Source organism: Fomitopsis serialis (assembly GCF_022376445.1).
Source record: "Fomitopsis serialis strain Sig1Antser10 chromosome Unknown B0H18scaffold_6, whole genome shotgun sequence".
NCBI lineage: Eukaryota > Fungi > Basidiomycota > Agaricomycetes > Polyporales > Fomitopsidaceae > Fomitopsis > Fomitopsis serialis.
Window position 1 is genome coordinate 686,251 of NW_025954966.1, and position 18,021 is coordinate 704,271.

Genomic DNA, 18,021 nt, shown 5'->3' on the forward strand with positions numbered 1-18,021 from the left:
CCTGGTCCTTCGACTCCGGTGCCGAGGAGCTCGTCGGGCCTGTGCGCGACGCGATAGCTCCTTCGGCTGGAGACAAGTCACGACGACCAACCACGTTCATTGTCGACTCGGACACCGTTTCCCATCTCATCCTGAGTCCTCCCTCTCGTTCCGCGACCGTACTGTTCTCGATCATCTTCCCATCGGTGGCACACGGCCGGACTACGCCTGCTCAAGTGTCCCAACGCTGCAGCTCTGTCATAATCTACAGAGATGCTGCGGGCTTGCCTGCCGCGGACAGTCAGTGGTTGCTGCTTATACTGTAGTAGAGTCACATTCCTACAAATGCCTGCAGAGTCGCGTGGCCCTCCACGCAGATTCGCTTCCATAAACACAAGGGCGCACCGTCCAGCAGGCTACGGAGTTCTAAGTACAGCGATGTCTCCCTGTGGCGTCCCTCCTTTGTCGTGTATTCAATGCATGTGCGACACAGTCCGAACGTAGGTGACGAAGCGCAGGCTTGTCGTAACGGTACTACCGGAGCTCAAACGTTCATGCATCGCTTCCTGTCTGAACCTTACTGTATGGCGAGCGCGCCCAACGTGGTTCATCTATTCCAAGTGGGAAGTTATCCGGTGTCTACAAACGACGTGCGCCGGCATGACAGGTCTCCATTCGACATCCTCAAGGGCTCGCCCATCCGCGTTATCCCCATCTTTTGTACGCGCCCTCTCCCGTCGCCGTCGCCGACCAGATCAAGCTCGCAATTATCCTGCATCCGCACGGCAACCATCAACCCGGAGACGTACCGCGAGCCGTTGACCTTCGTGCTAGGGCTTAGACCCCCTGCAGTCCGAGTCCTAATGCCGCAGCCAGTGGACACCCTGAGGGGTTCGAGCAAGTGATCATACCCCGGGCATAGGTGCGAGAGCCATTCTTGCATTCTCTTCACACGAGCTCAGCGCTCAGTGAATGCATCTAAGTTAACAGGTGCTGCAGCCTTTGCGCTCGAGAAGCCTGCACCCGTACCCGGTGTACCGTTATGCAATGGAACCGTAGCGTTCGCTTTGCGTACAGCTCGTGAAGTTGACCGTCGGAGACAGCCGGAGCCTTGTCCATCATCGGTGAGTACTCATAGTACTCACTGCCTGACAATAATGGATCATCTGGGGACAACATTACCGGGCTGTTGCATTCCCCATCTGCTTCTGCGTCCGGGACTGTGAGTAAGCCTCTGACATATGTATTTGACGTTCGTACTGATCCATAATATCGCGCAGTCTCGTCACTTGGTGCGACCTCACATCTGGCTCTATCCTATACCAAGTATGAGCAGGCGGTTCGATGGGATGCGAGATGCCGAGAGCTCGTACACGCATTCATGAAGGGGACACTTGGAGCCACCGCGGTTGAGTCATCTGTGTCAATCTCTGAGTTAACAAGTATGTAGATACATCGGTTCCATTATCCACGTTCTCTGTTGTGTTCAGGCGGAGCCCGAGCAGCCGTGTGCCAGACGTATCATAGTATCTCGTCATGAATCATTTTACAGCAAATACAAAGTAAGGAGTGACTTCAATAGTGTTAGACCTGGGTACAGCAAGTTGCGTTCGATACAGACGAATTGCGAACTCATCATTCTAGAACGAACAATTCGGTAGACTCGTGGTGACCATAACCATCCGGGGCGACCAATGTCCTCAGCCTACACTTTGATGTCCTGAGATGAGGACTCGATCGTGTCATCGAGCTGGTCCTAAAACATCGTAATTAGTAGAGAGCCGTATGCGTAGACAATCTGGGGCCTCACCGATTTCGTGTCTTTAGTCTGAGTCAAGTTGACCATCGCGACGTGGTCAACATAGGTGTGGCTGTCGATGTTGACGTTCACACCCGCCACATGCTCCGCGGTCCCGAGGTCCGCGAACCGCATGCTGCCGACAGGCATGGATTCTGAGAGCTGCGCCTGTTGGCGTAGAGTGACACGGTTGTTCAAGAGGACGAGGAGCGAGTTGCTGTAGAGCTTGGATAGCAGCAGTGCGCAGACAAAATGGTAGTAATTGTGCTTGTAATGTAAGAAGAATATGAGGTCCAACGTCGCAACGATAGCTATAGGTCCGCGAAGCTTGTCATGTCGTACAATAAAGACAGTTTATCTATGCCTACCTGTTGCCATGCCAGTCTCTATGACGAGACGGATGAGTCGATTGATCATCCTATTGGTGCTCTTGTAGCCTGTACGGTTGCGCGAGAGCTGCGAAGTATACTGTCAGTTCGACAGGGTGTAGACCACGGCCCAATAAGCATACAAAGTAGACCATAGAGCACGCTATGATGACGTCGCATGAGGCCGTTCCAGCCAGCCAGATCTAGCAGAAGATTAACAGAAAGGAGTTAGTTATGCAATAGGACCCTTCATTAGGACATACTGTGGCCGTGGTAGGTGTCTTGACTTGCTCCGCGGCTTGGTTACGCAGAATGGCAGACAGAATCCCTTCCGCGACGGCTGCGCTGAATTGCATGAGAGCCACCTGCGGATTAACAGTGGTTAATCATTGAAATACATTCATACGAAGACGTACCATGGCGATCCCGATTGATAGAACCTTTGAGCGCCCTAAAACGTAAATACGCCAGGCGTAGAAGCATTGTATGGCGCCACTGCCTGCTCAACATCAGATGGCGAGCATGGACATTAGCGCACTCCGACGTACTGATACCAATGAACGTTGGGACATCGAGCCACAAGAAGTCCGTTGAGATGAAGCCTTCGTAGTTCCCGAAACTGAGAGCAAATTGGGAATAGGCATCGTGCGTAGCTAACGCCGTCTGTGCAAGCTCCAGAAGGAGCAGTCCGTACACAAGACCCTTGATAGCGAAGTTGTCTCGGAAGGAGGCCTGATAATAATTATCTTCATGCGCTATGTGTGAATAGGCTCGGATTCTCGCTACCACGGTTGTCACGCACAGACTTGAACAATGAGCATTCCCAGCAGGCCCCAGTTGAATTGGAAAGCCAATATCTGTTTGTGGAGTAAGGGCACCACCACTGGCAAGCGGCCACGGTCATCCTTTACTTACCGCTGGCCCCGTCCTAGAAACCGATGAAATTAACGTCAGTGAGGCGGTAAAGATGACTGGCACGAACAGTTCAATGATGGTTTGAGGATCGACACAGTCCGACATGTTCGACAGAGCTTATGAGTTCGCGACCGCTCCAGACATACCGGACCACGGACTCACCAGACTTTATACTGACAAGGAGATGACAAGCCACTAAATTCACACGTACGTGATTGTGCGCCCGCTCGGTTCCTAGTGAGGCGTCTTTACCCCTGCTTCATAGCGAGCAGTCCAATCACAGCGGCGACGTCGCACCTGTGCACTTGAGCGCAGTTCTTTCCTGTTCCTCGCATCTGCCTTGATGAAAACACAACAATCAATAATCTGAGAATGCGGCGTAAATCGTTGTAGATATCATTTTTCTATCACTCACGTCACATCTCTCCGTTCAGAAGAGCGCAGAGAACTGAATTCACCTGTGTTCGCGCAACCTGCGGCAAGGCTTCTGTCGTTTGCGAACTATCGCTCAAGCGCTAGCGCTCACTCCCGGATCACAATCATGATGTGGAGCTCGGAGAAACAGACAACAAACCTTGACGGAGCCAGTGGTTCAAACATTCACCCGTCAACGATACGTCAACACTACAGTACTTACTAGTCAAACACCTATGAGCAGAGCGCCAGCTATTCGAATGGTTTATGGTTTTGTCTTAGATACTGCAGCTAGGTCGGATTATTGTTGCGGAATTACTTATTGTTCGTAGCTAGTAGTCCTGTACGTAGTTAGTGGTGGAACTCGCTGCCAGGGCGCTGCCATGTCCTCGGCCGCGGCTCTCCTCCTCATAATGAGACTCAGCGAGCGCCTCCTACTCCTCTGACGGCGTCGTGTGGTTGTTCACAGGGCTCACGCGTAGCTAAAGGCATAACTAGACGGACCTACCTCTCCCTTTTCGTAACTTACGTGCGTGAGTCTACGTGTACCCGGGCGAGGCTCACACCGATCCAGGACTTGATCCTAGATCGATCGTCGTACACCACTGGCACTGACTCAAAGCTGCGCATGGTACGTACGTGCGTTGTCAATGTCAGTCGCGTCCAGGGTGCAGCAGAGGCTCAACGTTCAACTATCAGTGATACATACCCGGGGTTCTACCGTGAGAAGTCGAGTCGTTCTGGTCACGAAGCCTCAACGAAGCCTTCACTGGGTCCTCCTGTGGGAATAGCGTACCGCACAGATTGCAGGGAGGTAGCTCAACAAAAACGACGCGAGCGAGGGGGGCAGTGGTACGTTGCCGAGTTCTCTACTGATATGACTCAGATGGAGTGCGCAGGGCGAATGCACTGGCCGCCTGGCAACAACGATCCTCTCCCGCGTGGCGTATTATAAGATATGTCATATACGGTATGGCACTCAGGTGTGCGGAAGCAGTGAGTTGTCAATATTTCAATCTGGATTGGTTCCATGACACGGTTTATAGATACTGAGTTGATCATATGGTTCTATGACAGATTCCGATCAGTGAACCACAGCCTTGGGCGAACTCTGTCGGACAGGGCGTATGTCAGTCCCGCGGTTCTCGCCCTTCGTGGCGCGTCTTGGGCGTGCTAAAGACAGAGTTCTGCTATGCTCACGGTGCGTTGACGACTTCGATTGGCTTGCGGACTAGATTCCCCACCTTACCACGATAGACAGCCTGCACGACCCTTAGGGAAGCGCTCGAGGCGGCAGATCGCGTTCCGCACGGCGATTGGATGCTCAGCGATATGTCCCCACAGGGAACGAAGCCAGCATTCTGCGAGAAATCTTGACGCTTACTCCACGTCGATTCGCTGTGATATTTTTGGCGAGCCGGCCACCGAGAGTTGTAATATGTCGCTGACAGAAGCGTGGCTTCTTCGGGGGTTGCTCTCAGTTGGCCGAACACGCTTCCATTATCCTTATTTGTGGCGTGGTGCGCCTACTGCGTTCTCTCGGTCGTCTCGTCCTCGGTCTCTTAAGTACCCCAGCAATTCTGTAACGCGTCCTGTATCTCGTTGAGAACCGGTCTGTGCAGCATGCTGGCCAACATAACGCAGGTAGAACACAAGACGTTCGACTACATAGTGATCGGTGAGAGTAGGTTCATTTTGGGAAGAGATAGTACGACTAACGCTCTACCAGGAGGAGGAGTACGTACTGATGATGTGTCGTGCATGACACGCTTCATGTACGAGATAGTAACTGTACATTCCAGACAGCGGGTTTGGTGGTTGCCTCTCGTCTGTCCGAGGATGCTTCTGTGTCGGTCTTAGTACTGGAGGCGGGTGAGGCCAACCTCGACGACAGAGCGATTTGTGAGTTAGATGCACTGTATCCATCGCTTCAAGGCTCACACAATTTCTAGTACTTCCTGGCCAGGGAATGGTGCACATCAACAATCCGAAGTACGACTGGGGCTTTAAGACGGTAATGATATGTTTAGTGTCGTATACGCCTCGCTGACGACCGTTCTCAGGTCAAACAAGAACATTCTAACGGGAGGGAGTATGCATGGCCACGGTAAGTTATTGATAATAATTTGATTTCTCACACCGAAACCTCGCCAGTGGGATGGGGCTCGGTGGGAGCTCAGCGATCAACTTTCTGCTATGGAACAAGCCTGCTAGAGAGTTCCTTGACGGTATGGCGGCTCACCTTCGTTCCATATATCCTGAAAGTATACGCCCGTTTGCCAGCGTTCGAGGAGTTGGGAAACGAAGGGTGGAACTGGGAGAGTTTCGACAAATATTCCAAGCGGGCAGAGCAGTAAGTATCTTGAATACCTCTAGCGGCCGTCGCTTACGTTGTACTAGATTTACGGCCCCGGACCATGACCGCGACTACTTGACGTATGACCTCAAACACCGTGGAACGTCAGGCATGTCCCGTCCTATAGACAGGCTTCGTTATCGCCAGACTTACACGGTATAGGTCCGTTGCCTGTGTCGTTCCCGACTACAATCTCCCAACTCGAGCGGCGTTTCATCGAGGTAATGTTATGCCCCGTCAAAACGCGTCTAACGTTCCAGTTGACTGAACCGTATTGTCAACTAGGCCATGCAGACGTTCGGCATCGAACGCATCCAAGAAGCAGTGAGATTTCCTTCCAAGTTGTGTCTACGAATATAACTCATGGGACATATCACCATCGCAGTCGTCAGGCTCTGTAAGTGTGTTTGGCATGAGGGTATGTATGATTGACCTAAGGACCACGTCGCCAGACAAACGGGACCTCGGTGACGGCTTCCACACTGGATCCGAAGACACACTTGCGTAGTTACGCCGCTACTGTGAGTTTCACTCTCGTCGCACGCACCGACTAACTTATACACGCATACAATAGTCTTACTATGTGCCCAATGCAGCTAGGCACAACCTGACCGTCTTGGTCTCCGCTCATGTGGCTAGTATTGTGACTCGGCGCAACGCGGATGGGACTTTGACGGCGACCGGTGTCAACTTCATTCACGGCGGCAGCAACCATGTAGTCCATGCTTCGAAGGAGGTGTGCCTGTCGGCCGGGTACGTTTCCTGCTCATGTGTCGACACGGCGCTGACGGGATGTATGTCCAACACAGCGCGATCATGTCTCCGCAGGTATGACGATGGGCAATACGCTGATGCTCGAGCCCGTTCTCACCATATCTCGTGTTCAGATTCTCGAGCTCTCCGGTATCGGCGATCGTCACGTACTCAACCAGGCAGGCGTCGAAGTCAAGTGCGAGCTTCCAGGAGTCGGCACCAACGTTCAGGAGCACTTGTGGTCGGGGGTGATATACCGTAAGCATTTTCACGTCGTCTGTGGCTGAAGCTCGTCTTATGCACGTGCATACAGGTGTCAAGGATTTCGTGGTGGATGGTCGCCCTGTAACAACCATGGATCCCTTGATGAATCCCGCGGAAGCTCCGAAGCACGTTGCGCTCCAGTACGTTCACATTCGCATTCATGCGGCATAGGCAGTCTGAATAATCACATATGTTGGTAGCGCAAGCGGGAAGGGGGCACTGAACGTCTGGACGACAAGTCTCACTTTCCTACCGCTCAATAGCGTCTGCGTAGATGCGGACAAACTCCAGCGCACGCTGTCTGACACTATCCTCGACGGTATCAAGAGAAACGCATACAACAGCGGCCTTCGCAAGCAGTACGAGTTGCAGCTGAAACATATCCGTGATCATGTCCCGAGTCTCGAAATCATGCTTCTGCCACGCCCAATCGTTCGTCCTGGTATGATATCCGACTTAAATTTGTGATATTGTTTCATTCTCATCACTGCTTACAGAGAAGCCAGATGTCAACCAGAAGCATATCACACTGGGTTTGGCTCTGAACAGTCCATTCTCCAGGGGAACAATAGTGAGAATTTTACTCCAATCAACATGTTTTGTACTTACCAAGTTATACAGCATATTGGCTCCAATGACCCATTGAAGCATCCTCTCATTGATCCCAACCTGTATGATGAGGCATATGGTGAAATATATGACAACATCTTTTTTTCAGTGACTGACAAGTGAGTACAGACATCCAGTCCATGGTTGAGCTTGTCAAGTTCAACAGACGATTGGCACAAACTCCTCCATTCAAGGAGACACTGGCTGGTAAGCATACAACCATGATATGAATATATTGCCAAGCCAATCTTAATCACACTTACAGAGGAAGTCATGCCTGGGCCAACTGTGCAAAGTGATGAGCAGATTGCCAGTATGTCAACAAGTGATATAACTCCAACAAAGACTGATATGTTGCTGCAGATTGGCTCAGGAATGTTGTGAATACCACCTATCGTGAGTATACTAGTACATTTTCCTGCTAATGACAACTGAGACTAATGTCCAACAGATACAACAGGGTCTTGCAGCATGTTGCCATTGGAGGATGGTGGTGTTGTTGATGCAAAGCTGAAAGTGAGCCTTACTATACTGAAATCCAGCATCTATCTCAATGCTGCATACTTATCAATTCCTAGGTACACAACACTACCAACATACGTGTTGTTGATCTGTCCATTGCACCCCTCAATGTTGGGAGTCACACACAGGGTACATTTTGTACTCTCTATAGTGACTTGTCTCATTATTTTTGTTTCTTAGCCCTAGCCTATGCCATTGGAGAACAAGGTATGATTTCAGTTTTATACTGGTGATGCCAATATCTTTACATCATGAAAACAGCTGCAGATATCATCAAGGGTGTGATCTGATCATCCGCAATTGAGCTTGTTGCTAGTAGTCATGGTCTGTGTGTGTTACAATGTTACTCAGCATGAGTGGTCTTGACAGTGTGCAGATGTATGATATCCTGAGGTTGTGCAGTCAAATTGATGTTGTTTTGTATCTGTGTTGTTGTTTGGCACATAAGATTGGCTTGCAGTGGTGAATGCTACTCAGGGAATTTGTACAGTAACCAGTGATGGTGAGTGCAATCTACTGCCAGTGTTTCTCAAGGCGGACTCTGTGTAATGTCATGGCTCAGTGTCATCGCCGCCCCAAGTCTCCACTTGCACGTGCTCTGTCAAGCTTACGAAGATTGCTTATGAAACGTAACCATTGATTCTGTCCCGTTGAATTTATGCTGTGCACAGATATTCGCTGGTACACAGTGTACGGTACAGGTTGAACATCGAGAAGACCATTTACTACTACATGCCGGAAGCTTAGTAGTCACTTCTTGACTCGTAGTTATCCATCTGTGACCTCTCAGATTCCCAATACTAACGACTCATATTAGTATCTACGCATATCTAACCTGCGACTCGGCGGGGCATACCCTCAGCTTTCGCAGAATCAACGTCAGTAGTAAGTAAAACACGTCTACCCTCTCTCGAGGCATCAAGTCTGATACTCGCACTTGACATGATCGCTCGCGCACGTCTCGTGTTGCACCCCGCTCAGGTGCTCTCGACGACTCAAAGGTTCCTTCCATCGACCTCCATCTTACGCACTCCTAACGCTCCGTCTTTCGCACATGATCCTGATTCCTTAATAAACCGTGCATTGTCTGGGTCGGCTCACAAGATCGGCCCACATCGTAGCGGATGATTGAGGATATACTTCACGCGACGGTCCTTCAGTGGGAAGTCGTTCGCGTCGTGGACAATCGACAATTGAGTCGGCGAGAGCGAGGGTTCTCACTTCCAATTGGATGGGCCGGTCAGAACCACGGCACGGAGCAACACGCTTGATGTCGGGGACAACTTCGGGTTCGCATGGCTTGCGCGGCCGAGTCAGTAGAATGGACCCTATGATAGCAGAGCCTGCCAGCCCAGTCACCTATTACATGAGCTCGTCAGCATGTACATGGCGCTGTCAGAGCGGGGGAGGCGGAGACTGACCGCTGCAAAGACTATTCTCTTCCACCACACGTAGTCACTAGTCATGCCCGATCAAAGTTCCTCCGCTAGATGCCCCGATAATAAGATGCGAGCGGGACGAACGGTCTTACCTTCGGCGCTGATCAATGTCACAGACGGGGGAAGAGGGATACGGCTGGTGCGGATGGTCAGTTGACGTACCCACTAGAGAAACGGTGAGCGTATCACCGGTTCCCAAAAAACAAGCCGTAGTTACAATGCCCAGGTGTCAACGTTTCAACATTCATCATCCGGTGGGACACACGCACAACATTGTTAAGAGTACCAGTCCATATGACGTCGAGCATCCGAGAAGCGCGAGGTGCAATCCAGAGTGCGTTCGAAACATACAAGATGGCGAGGCTGTAGAACGAGAGCTGCTGGTCCACGTTCTTGCGCTCCTCGAAAGCTGGGCGTAGGACATGGGGAATCAGAGCCCGAGGTTAGTCAGGAAGCCCTGAACGAGGATACACGTGTAATTGCGGTCCAAACAGGGGGATTGTCGGCCTGGTCTGGCTCTGCGGGCTCAGCATGTGCGGCAAGCTCCCTTTCATTCGCTTCCTCGCTCACGGCGCCGACGCGGTCGGTCGGCTACTCTTGAACATATTGGGTAGTTGCGTCCTCCCTAACTCGATAAAAATCGGAGAAAAGATGATTAGCTAACAGCAGACCGAGGCATATGTATGCAGTCACGCAAATGAACCGTCAGCCGAATTCTAGAGACTCGTCGAAATGGTAGTGCAAAGAGGCGGGCAACGTACTCTCGACGAGCCTGATGTCCACGGTCCGCCCTCTACGTCTGCGTTGTTGATAGCACCAAATCCGGTGAGTCCTGAGTCCTTCCCCGGCACACCGGACGTAAGCGGACGTATTCCAACGCTCAGGCGCTCGAGTCTATGCTGCAACGTGTCAAGGAGCAGGAGATGAGCCAGATGCGAGCGGTCAGCGCTATTTTCAACTACTCACCTGCCGCGATCAGCGTAAGTATAAGGTTATGTTCTTACGGCGTACCGTGACGCCACCTTCAAAAGTTCAAGCAAGCGGGCGGTGATAGATGGCATCGGCGATCTGGGGGCCTTGAACCTACAGTCAATTCGTGGCGTTCAGATGTTTGCGTGCGCCATGCGGATGTCACTGCAAGACGTGACTATAAGAAGCAAACTTCTGTCAATAGGAGGAGAAGGTTGGGAGGAGTTCCATTTAGTCACGCGCCGAGGACACGGTAGCGCCCAGCGACTTCTTGACATGAAGTTACAACGTAGCTCGGAGGAGGGAGGTAGGCCCATCCAGTCATGTGGATATGGTACTTCCCGCCAGCTTCTTGACGATGAACAACAATAGAGTTCCCCAGGCCTCACTCGGAGGAGGAGGTTATACTTACAGACAACTGATTCTCGCTAATTTCATTACTTACTATATCGGGATAGCCCGATCGTCTCTTCTTACCGCTGTCTAACTCTAAGGCAACTCTAAGGTTCATAACTGTGACCAAAACACAGCGGGGATGACTGCAGGTTTTCGGGTACCAAAGAGCCGACACGATGTACTCTGGATACACTCTGAAGTCCACTAGCTGAGAGTGTTCTGCTCACCGTTATCTATGGTGTCTCGCCGATTCATCCCTCCGCCTCCGTGCACGCAGGCCCTGTCCAGCACCACATTCCGACCTCCGCCTTTGGATGGATCGTTGACCCTCGCTGAGATGTTCGACTGGCACTTAGACCATAACCAAAACCACCGTCTCTTTGTATTTCCACTGAACGATGGCACCATCAGAGCGATCTACTGGCCTGAGGCAGTCAAAGCCGTGTACACGGGTGCCAGCATCATCCAAGCACGTATAGCCGACACTGCTGTGGCCGACGGGGCACCAATTGTTGTAGCCATATTGGCTCTATCTGGTTCGTTCTGCGGCCTCAGTATACCCTGGTGCTATCGCTGAGAGCTCCCATTAGACGCGATCCCGCATTTTACCATGATGATGAGCATCATGCGGGCGAACTACGCCGTATTCCCAATCTCTCCCCGCAATTCGCCAATGGCCGTTGCACACCTAATCGATAAGGTTGGGGTCTGTCATGTCCTCGTCGGACGAGAGCCAGCTATGCAGGACCTCGCCAACGAAGCGTTGGGTATCCTTATAACACGGTACGGAGCAGAGAAGCTACCGACGTTCTCACCGATGCCGCTCTTCGAGGAGCTATTTCTCTCCACGGAAGCCGGCTGCTCCGAGAGCCTCCCTGTGCCTCCGCTGTACGTCTACAAAGGTCCAGATACTGTTGTCATGGTTCTACATTCTTCAGGTATACTCTTCGTTTTGATGGTATGAAATGCCTCACACGCTCTGACAGGCTCTATCTCATTTCCGAAACCGATATATCGAACCAACCATTGCCTGTGTCAACTATGTCTCATTCCTTGGTTCGGGGAACGCGATCTGACTGGTCAGGTGTTTTCTCTGCATACGATGCCAATGTACCACGCAATGGGTGTCCAGCAGCTCTGTACGACGGTGTGCTTGACCAGAGTCTCTTTCGCAAGGCCCCGCAGACTGAACTTGCTGCTAGGCATCCTCAGGAATGGTGGTCAGCTCGTTCGAGCCGCAGTTGCTGGCACCTATCCCAACACCCGATGCCCTGTTCGTCGCTGCCAAAGCGACGGAAACCGACATTCTATTTTGCGTGCCATCCTTTGTCGAGGTGAGTAATTGACTGCTTGGCTCAGTGTCGAGCCGTATCAGTAACGCACATACTAGGCCTGGTCTCGGAACCCAGAATATGTACGCTGGCTCGCGACTCGTGGTGGTGTGGTGCGTGCGAATCCTATTCACCGCAAACTATCTCTCAGGTCCAACGCAGCTCTTCGGCGGTGGTCCCTTGAATAAGGAGGCGGGCGACTACATGACGTCGCAGGGTATCTCGATTTTCAATTTGTACGGCTCGTGAGTGCGTGTTATCTTCATCCCTTGGTTCATCATTGACGGTTTCGATTGTGAATCGTCAGGACGGAGAGTGGTACTGCCAGTCAAATGTTGCCAGGTACGAGAGAGTGTACATACGAAGACATACCCACTAATGCACTTTCGGAAAGCTGAGGTCGGCTACGACTGGGATTACTTCAAGTTCTCTGGACGTGTTACGCCGCACATGATTCCGTACGGAAACAAAGCATATGAGCTTGTTATGATGGTAATATGCTTGTTATTTGGTTGCGTTCATTCATTGATCAACGTGTTTACAGGAGAACGAATATTGTCGTCCAAGTGTGATCAACACAAAAGTGAATGGCGCGGATGCATATGCGACATCTGATCTGTTGGTCCCGCACCCAACGAAGCATGGGTATTGGAAGGTGTACGGCAGGACCGACGATCAGATCATACACAGTACCGGGGAGAAGGTTGGTGCAAGCTCACTATGATAGTGATCGCCCTTCTGAATATAATTCAGACAAACCCGGTACCACTGGGTACGTGATGGGACCCGACGAGTGAGACGACTAACTTGAACTCAGCGGCTTTCTCCAGAGAACATGCTCAATCAAAATCCACATGTTCTGGCGTCTGTGATGTTCGGACGTGGTCGGTTCCAGGCCGGGGTTCTTGTCGACCCCAGACCTGAGTACAGGTTCGATCCGGCTAACGAAACCAGGCTTGCAGAGTTCAGAAATATGATCTGGTCAGTCGCTCTGACTTTGTCTTCGATGTCGAGAACCAATGACGGATCGCAAATTCATAGGCCGGCCGTGGCACGGATGAATGCATGTGCGCCTCAGCATTCCAGGCTATTCAAAGAGGCCAGTATGACACGATTAAGCGTTGATTCAGTCTGTGATATGCTAAGACACTGTTCAGATGATCATTGTCGCAAAGCCGGGAAAACCTTTCACGTATACAGCGAAGAGCACTGCACGCCGTCGGGCCATCATCGATGACTATGCCGATGACATCGATACCCTCTACGACAACCTCGAGAAAACGACCCAATCTGGTATCCCGCCTCCGTCACACTGGGATGTACTCACCACGCTCGAATTCGTCCGTGCAGTCGTCAATGAGGTTCTGGTGCACAATGTCGAAGATAACGACGATATATTTCAATACGGCTGCGACAGGTGTGCCCGCACATAATTTTTTGAATGCCGTCTTGATCTCATGAGCCGAGTACTAGTCTCCAAGCCACACATATCAGGAATGTGTTGTTGCGCGCCTTGCGTGACTCTGAGCTGCCTGACACGCGCACGAGCATTGGCAACCTCGTATACGACCATCCCACTATTTCACGTCTCGCCTCGTTCCTCCTTGGACTGGCGACCGGCTCCACGGGCACGCCCAGATCGCTAGATGAACGAGTTGACAAAATGGTCGCGATGGCTACAAAGTATTGCCAGGGGATCCCAGGTCATGGACCCACAGCGTCAGCAACACGCCTCGAGAACGTCATCCTAGTGACAGGTACCACTGGCAGCCTTGGGAGCTTCCTGCTCTCTCGCCTCGTCGACGATCCGTCTGTTGTACGTATCTACGCGTTGAACCGTCCTTCCAGAGACGGAGAAGAGCTGCTATCGCGACAGAAGGCCGCTCTGTCGTCTCGCGGGCTTGTAATCGCCATACTCGAGAGTACAAAGGTTTTACTTTTGGAGGCCGATGTCTCAGTGGTCGGTTTCGCGCTCCCGGAACAGGTATATTCAGAGGTACGCCCACAGTCGAAGTCTTGTTGCATCCGCTTATGCGCTATGCTACAGATGCAAATTTCTGTAACACATGTGATTCACAACGGTAAGCATTCACTCAAACGTCGGTCGTTCGCATTCTCAGCATGTCTGGTCGCAGCTTGGCGGGTAGACTTCAATCTGTCTCTTGAGTCGTTTGAGCCGAATGTCAAGAGTGTGCGCAACCTAGTTGACTTCGCATTATCATCCCCACGTCCTACTCCGCCGCGCATGCTATTCACCAGTTCCATGGGTATCTTCCAGAGTAAATTGTTCTACCGCGGGTTGACAACCAAGCTCACAACGACGCAGATATCGAAACCGGCCAACTCGCAGAACACGTCGTAAAGCCCGACGTCGCTGTTGGGTCGGGCTATTCGGAATCAAAATGGGTAGCTGAACGAATCCTCTTGGAAGCGGCACGGAAGACGACTCTTGAAGTTCTCGTCGTGCGCGTTGGTCAGATATGCGGAGGAGGGCCTGACGGGGCGTGGAATGCCCACGAATGGTTTCCTGCCATGGTGCAGAGTGCCACGAAACTGGGCTGCTTCCCGGATGACCTCATGGTGCGTAATGTCTACTACTGTCGTCCGTACGTGTTGCTCATAGTGCACAGACAGTGTCGTGGGTGCCGTTGGATACCGCAGCCACTGCGATGGCAGGGCTCATTTTAGCCCCGTACAAGGAAGACATCGTACATTTGGTTCATCCCCGTCCTGTCTCTTGGATGTCACTCGCGACCATCATCGCGAACGAGTTGGATGTTTCCCTCGTCCCCTTCGACCAATGGCTCTCCAAGCTCGAAGCACTACACTCATCCCATGCTCCTCGCCCAGGTCAGGCGCGAGCCGAGGCCGAGTCACTGCGGAGTGTGCGTGCCTTGCGCTTGCTCCCCTGGTTCAAGGTACTTTCGACTTCGCGAGACAAATCGGAGGCATCGGGTTGCCCGGCTCCCTCTGCATCCCGTGCTACGGAAATGTCCCCTATCCTGGCAGCTGCAGCTCCACTGACTGGCGCAGATGTGAAACGGTGGCTAGCATTCTGGCGCTCGGCGGGGTCGCTGTGAATCGAACTTATCAGAGGACCGTCAGGTACTTTGTTCGCATTCCTGGGACTGCGCCGACTTCGTTTGATGTGCTAAGTACCACTGCAGACGGATGACGTCCAGTCAAGGAGCGCTTTCATTGTACTTCCGCTGCTGATACCTGAACATACATCCGTGGTGCAGCTTGGTGCGCCAGTGCGTCAGCAATATACGAAAACATAGCCCAAGCCCAGAGAAGTATAAGGAATCGAATCGAACATACCCCGTCTCTGATCACGAGCATCATGTCATGTACTGCCTACATCCTCCGTATTCTTGTTTGTCATTTCCTCCCCTACGTCCAGATTTTTGGCTCGATGCGCTTCCTCCCCGTCATCCGCGAAGTGACACGGAACGAAGCTGTGGCAGTTATCCCACCTGCCGTCGCAGCTATCAGCCACCCCAGCACAGTCATGGAACAAGAGGGGAAGACTCATGCAAGGAAAGAACGCGTTCAGCGTCACCACGATGCGTCTGCGAGAGCTCCTCGCTACTGGAGTTAAAAACCCTCTAACCGTACGCCAGCCAGAGAGAAGACAGCGAAGTTCTGTGGCGCCGTAGTTAATGGTGTGGAGCGCGGATACGGGGCGGGAGACGACTCATCGCGCTGTGTGAGCTACATACTCAGTCGCGAGCGGGTTGCTGTTTAGGCGGACGAACGCCTCTTCGTGGAGGACGTGACCGTGGCGCCAGTGAACTGTGTCCGTCTGGTGTCATAAGACGTACGTCGCCCAGCGTGAGCGGTCGCAGACAGGGATCCAGGCGAAGTTGTCGTCCCGGACGGGGGACCGGTCGTCCTTGACAAGCGTCGGGAAGCCGCTGGGTCAACATGTACATGACACGCACGAAGGCCTCTAGCATAAGTAGATAAGAGTTCTGTTCACTGTGACTGCTCATCGGCTCTTCCTGGTTGTGCAGCCCAGACGTAGACACAACTCACCGCATGTTAGTTTCCTCTACTTCCTTCAGTGATCTCCTAATGGGCCGTAGCCTCCCCTCATAGGTCGTCGAGGTGTTGGGATGGCATATCATCGTCTTCCGTCCAAGTGCTGCAGTACAAGCGGGCGCACAACCCTTCCCTGGCGCTGGCAAGCTTCTTCGCGCATTCCTGCCTTGCTACCTCCTCCATCTATTCAAGTTTGACGCGTGAGTCCAGAGATACAGTAATGTTACAAGCGCATAAAACAAGTGTTGTGTGAGCTGGTGAGGATATGGAGTGGCAAGCGCACGACACGATGTGGCGCGAGCGCGTCGGGACTACTATCGGGCAAAATTACCGATAGAGGCCTCCCTTCCTCCTCCTTCTTAACCGTGATCATTTACCTGCCCGCTACAAACATGCACTGATCACTACTTTCCTGTCAGTCTCCCGTTATTCGTTATGGAGAATGTAGGCTTGGACTATTTTCCCTCGGCCCGTCATTGGCAACTTAGAAAATCCCAGCGGTCACGACAATCTCACTGGTTGCTTCACACCTTTCGATGCTCGTCATTCCAACCGGACTCGCATGCCTTCTAATCTCAATGCTGCGTTGTGAACAGCCGTCCTCGCCATGCCCTTCTGTCCAAACGCCATCGTCAAACATGTATCTACGTCACAGTCGCGTGGCGCTACCATCTGAAGCTCGCGTACGAACGGACGAGTGGTTATGGAGTAGAGGATGTGCGGGATACACAGTAAGTCGCCGGATGCTTATGCTTCCGTAGTAGGCTGAACTCTATCGCTTCACCAGAAGCAGAGCACCGTAGTCAGTGTCGTCGGTCATGATCCCGACGACAACTGGGCTAGACGAGAGGTATGGCGAAGGTCTGCTGTCCCTGACTTCGGACTGAATTTCTTCACAGACGTCCGATTCAGCAGAACGGCAATCCGTAAGTCTTTGTCGCATCACTGGCCCTGGTATCAAGCGGAGCACACCAGCAGGTGAAAGGAGGAAGCTCAGAGGAGATCAAAGACGTGCAAATGTATGTTTGATGCCCTTCGTCTCCCACCTTTGACCGACTTTCTTTCGTAGCTAAGTTATTGGGGGTGACTCCTAAAGCCGAGGGCATCTGGTTCCACCTACTACTATCGCCGCGCTGCCCCCATCCATCGAGCGAGGCTTCGCACTCGATGCGATGCTTGACACTGCTCTCGCATCGACGGACTTTGGACAACTTCGCTAGTGGATCTTAAGCCACGTCCGGCAAACATCATCTGTGGCTGCCCGGAAGAAACCGCACGTTCTTTGCAGCAAAACAGATAGGCCCTTAAACGACATCTCTCGCACACCCACGCACCCAATCATATCTGCAAGGTCCAACACGCGAAGCCATCGCGGAAGTCGACCGCCAACGTCACACTACTTGGCTGCATCGCGGCGAACAGGATCGACGCCACACATACTCGACGTGAATGGTGCCCTTCACAGAGGCTTCTCCCCGCCTGGACGACGACTTCGCCTAGATCCTTGTCTGCGACCGCTCGGGCTGGGCGACGGGCGACTTCTTCTGACACCAGACGGGCACAAATCACTGGCACCACGGCCACGAACTCCACGAAGAGGCGATCATCCACCTGAACAACAATTAGCCGTCTGCGCGACTCAGTGCCTCACCCACAGCGACGCGTCGTCTCACGCTCCGTGTTCGCCCACTTCACACTATCAACTACGGCGACACAGAACTTCGCTGGCTTTGCCTCTTGCTGGCGTACGGCTAGAGAGTCTTTGACTCTACGAGCGAGGACCCCGTCCAGCTCATGGACGATGCGATGGACATATGTCTTCGGAGATGGGTCGTGGCGACGTGAACGCGTTCTTTCCTTCCAC

At 52.4% G+C, this 18,021-nt stretch overlaps 3 protein-coding genes across 3 annotated transcripts; 2 read left to right on the forward strand and 1 right to left on the reverse strand.

Annotated features, from left to right (window-relative positions):
• Positions 1-1,684: 1,684 nt before the first annotated feature.
• Positions 1,685-3,165, reverse strand: B0H18DRAFT_1115058 (uncharacterized protein; the record flags this gene model as incomplete). Its single annotated transcript, XM_048033210.1, has 10 exons — positions 1,685-1,735; positions 1,790-2,088; positions 2,146-2,233; positions 2,289-2,348; positions 2,409-2,510; positions 2,562-2,644; positions 2,694-2,891; positions 2,948-3,002; positions 3,061-3,073; positions 3,128-3,165. The coding sequence occupies 10 exons, from the start codon at positions 3,163-3,165 to the stop codon at positions 1,685-1,687; spliced, it is 987 nt and encodes a 328-aa protein (XP_047898407.1).
• Positions 3,166-4,914: 1,749 nt separating this feature from the next.
• Positions 4,915-8,408, forward strand: B0H18DRAFT_928020 (alcohol oxidase). The gene is made up of 25 exons (XM_048041666.1): positions 4,915-5,153; positions 5,202-5,208; positions 5,277-5,376; positions 5,427-5,488; positions 5,538-5,581; positions 5,629-5,702; positions 5,758-5,827; positions 5,875-5,939; positions 5,993-6,051; positions 6,116-6,154; positions 6,216-6,227; positions 6,283-6,351; positions 6,405-6,583; positions 6,640-6,658; positions 6,718-6,841; positions 6,897-6,987; positions 7,048-7,289; positions 7,345-7,418; positions 7,469-7,535; positions 7,586-7,663; positions 7,722-7,769; positions 7,820-7,852; positions 7,908-7,972; positions 8,035-8,185; positions 8,240-8,408. The coding sequence occupies exons 1-25, from the start codon at positions 5,098-5,100 to the stop codon at positions 8,266-8,268; spliced, it is 1,857 nt and encodes a 618-aa protein (XP_047898408.1). The 5' UTR covers positions 4,915-5,097; the 3' UTR covers positions 8,269-8,408.
• Positions 8,409-11,017: 2,609 nt separating this feature from the next.
• On the forward strand, positions 11,018-15,193 carry B0H18DRAFT_870080 (uncharacterized protein; the record flags this gene model as incomplete). Its single annotated transcript, XM_048040070.1, has 18 exons — positions 11,018-11,318; positions 11,373-11,720; positions 11,769-11,929; positions 11,985-12,116; positions 12,173-12,226; positions 12,276-12,358; positions 12,421-12,455; positions 12,508-12,605; positions 12,658-12,816; positions 12,867-12,885; positions 12,944-13,094; positions 13,155-13,233; positions 13,271-13,530; positions 13,587-14,109; positions 14,161-14,194; positions 14,249-14,392; positions 14,440-14,693; positions 14,744-15,193. 18 exons carry the CDS (start codon positions 11,018-11,020, stop codon positions 15,191-15,193), a joined length of 3,285 nt encoding a protein of 1,094 aa, XP_047898409.1.
• Between the last annotated feature and the right edge of the window lie 2,828 nt (positions 15,194-18,021).

Bases quoted from the DNA above. Each gene is read 5' to 3' on its own strand.
- B0H18DRAFT_928020 (XM_048041666.1), top strand. From the start codon at position 5,098: ATGCTGGCCAACATAACGCAGGTAGAACACAAGACGTTCGACTACATA. The intron at 6,352-6,404 runs GTGAGTTTCACT...CGCATACAATAG, and splicing joins TGCGTAGTTACGCCGCTACT to TCTTACTATGTGCCCAATGC. The intron at 6,988-7,047 runs GTACGTTCACAT...ATATGTTGGTAG, and splicing joins CCGAAGCACGTTGCGCTCCA to CGCAAGCGGGAAGGGGGCAC.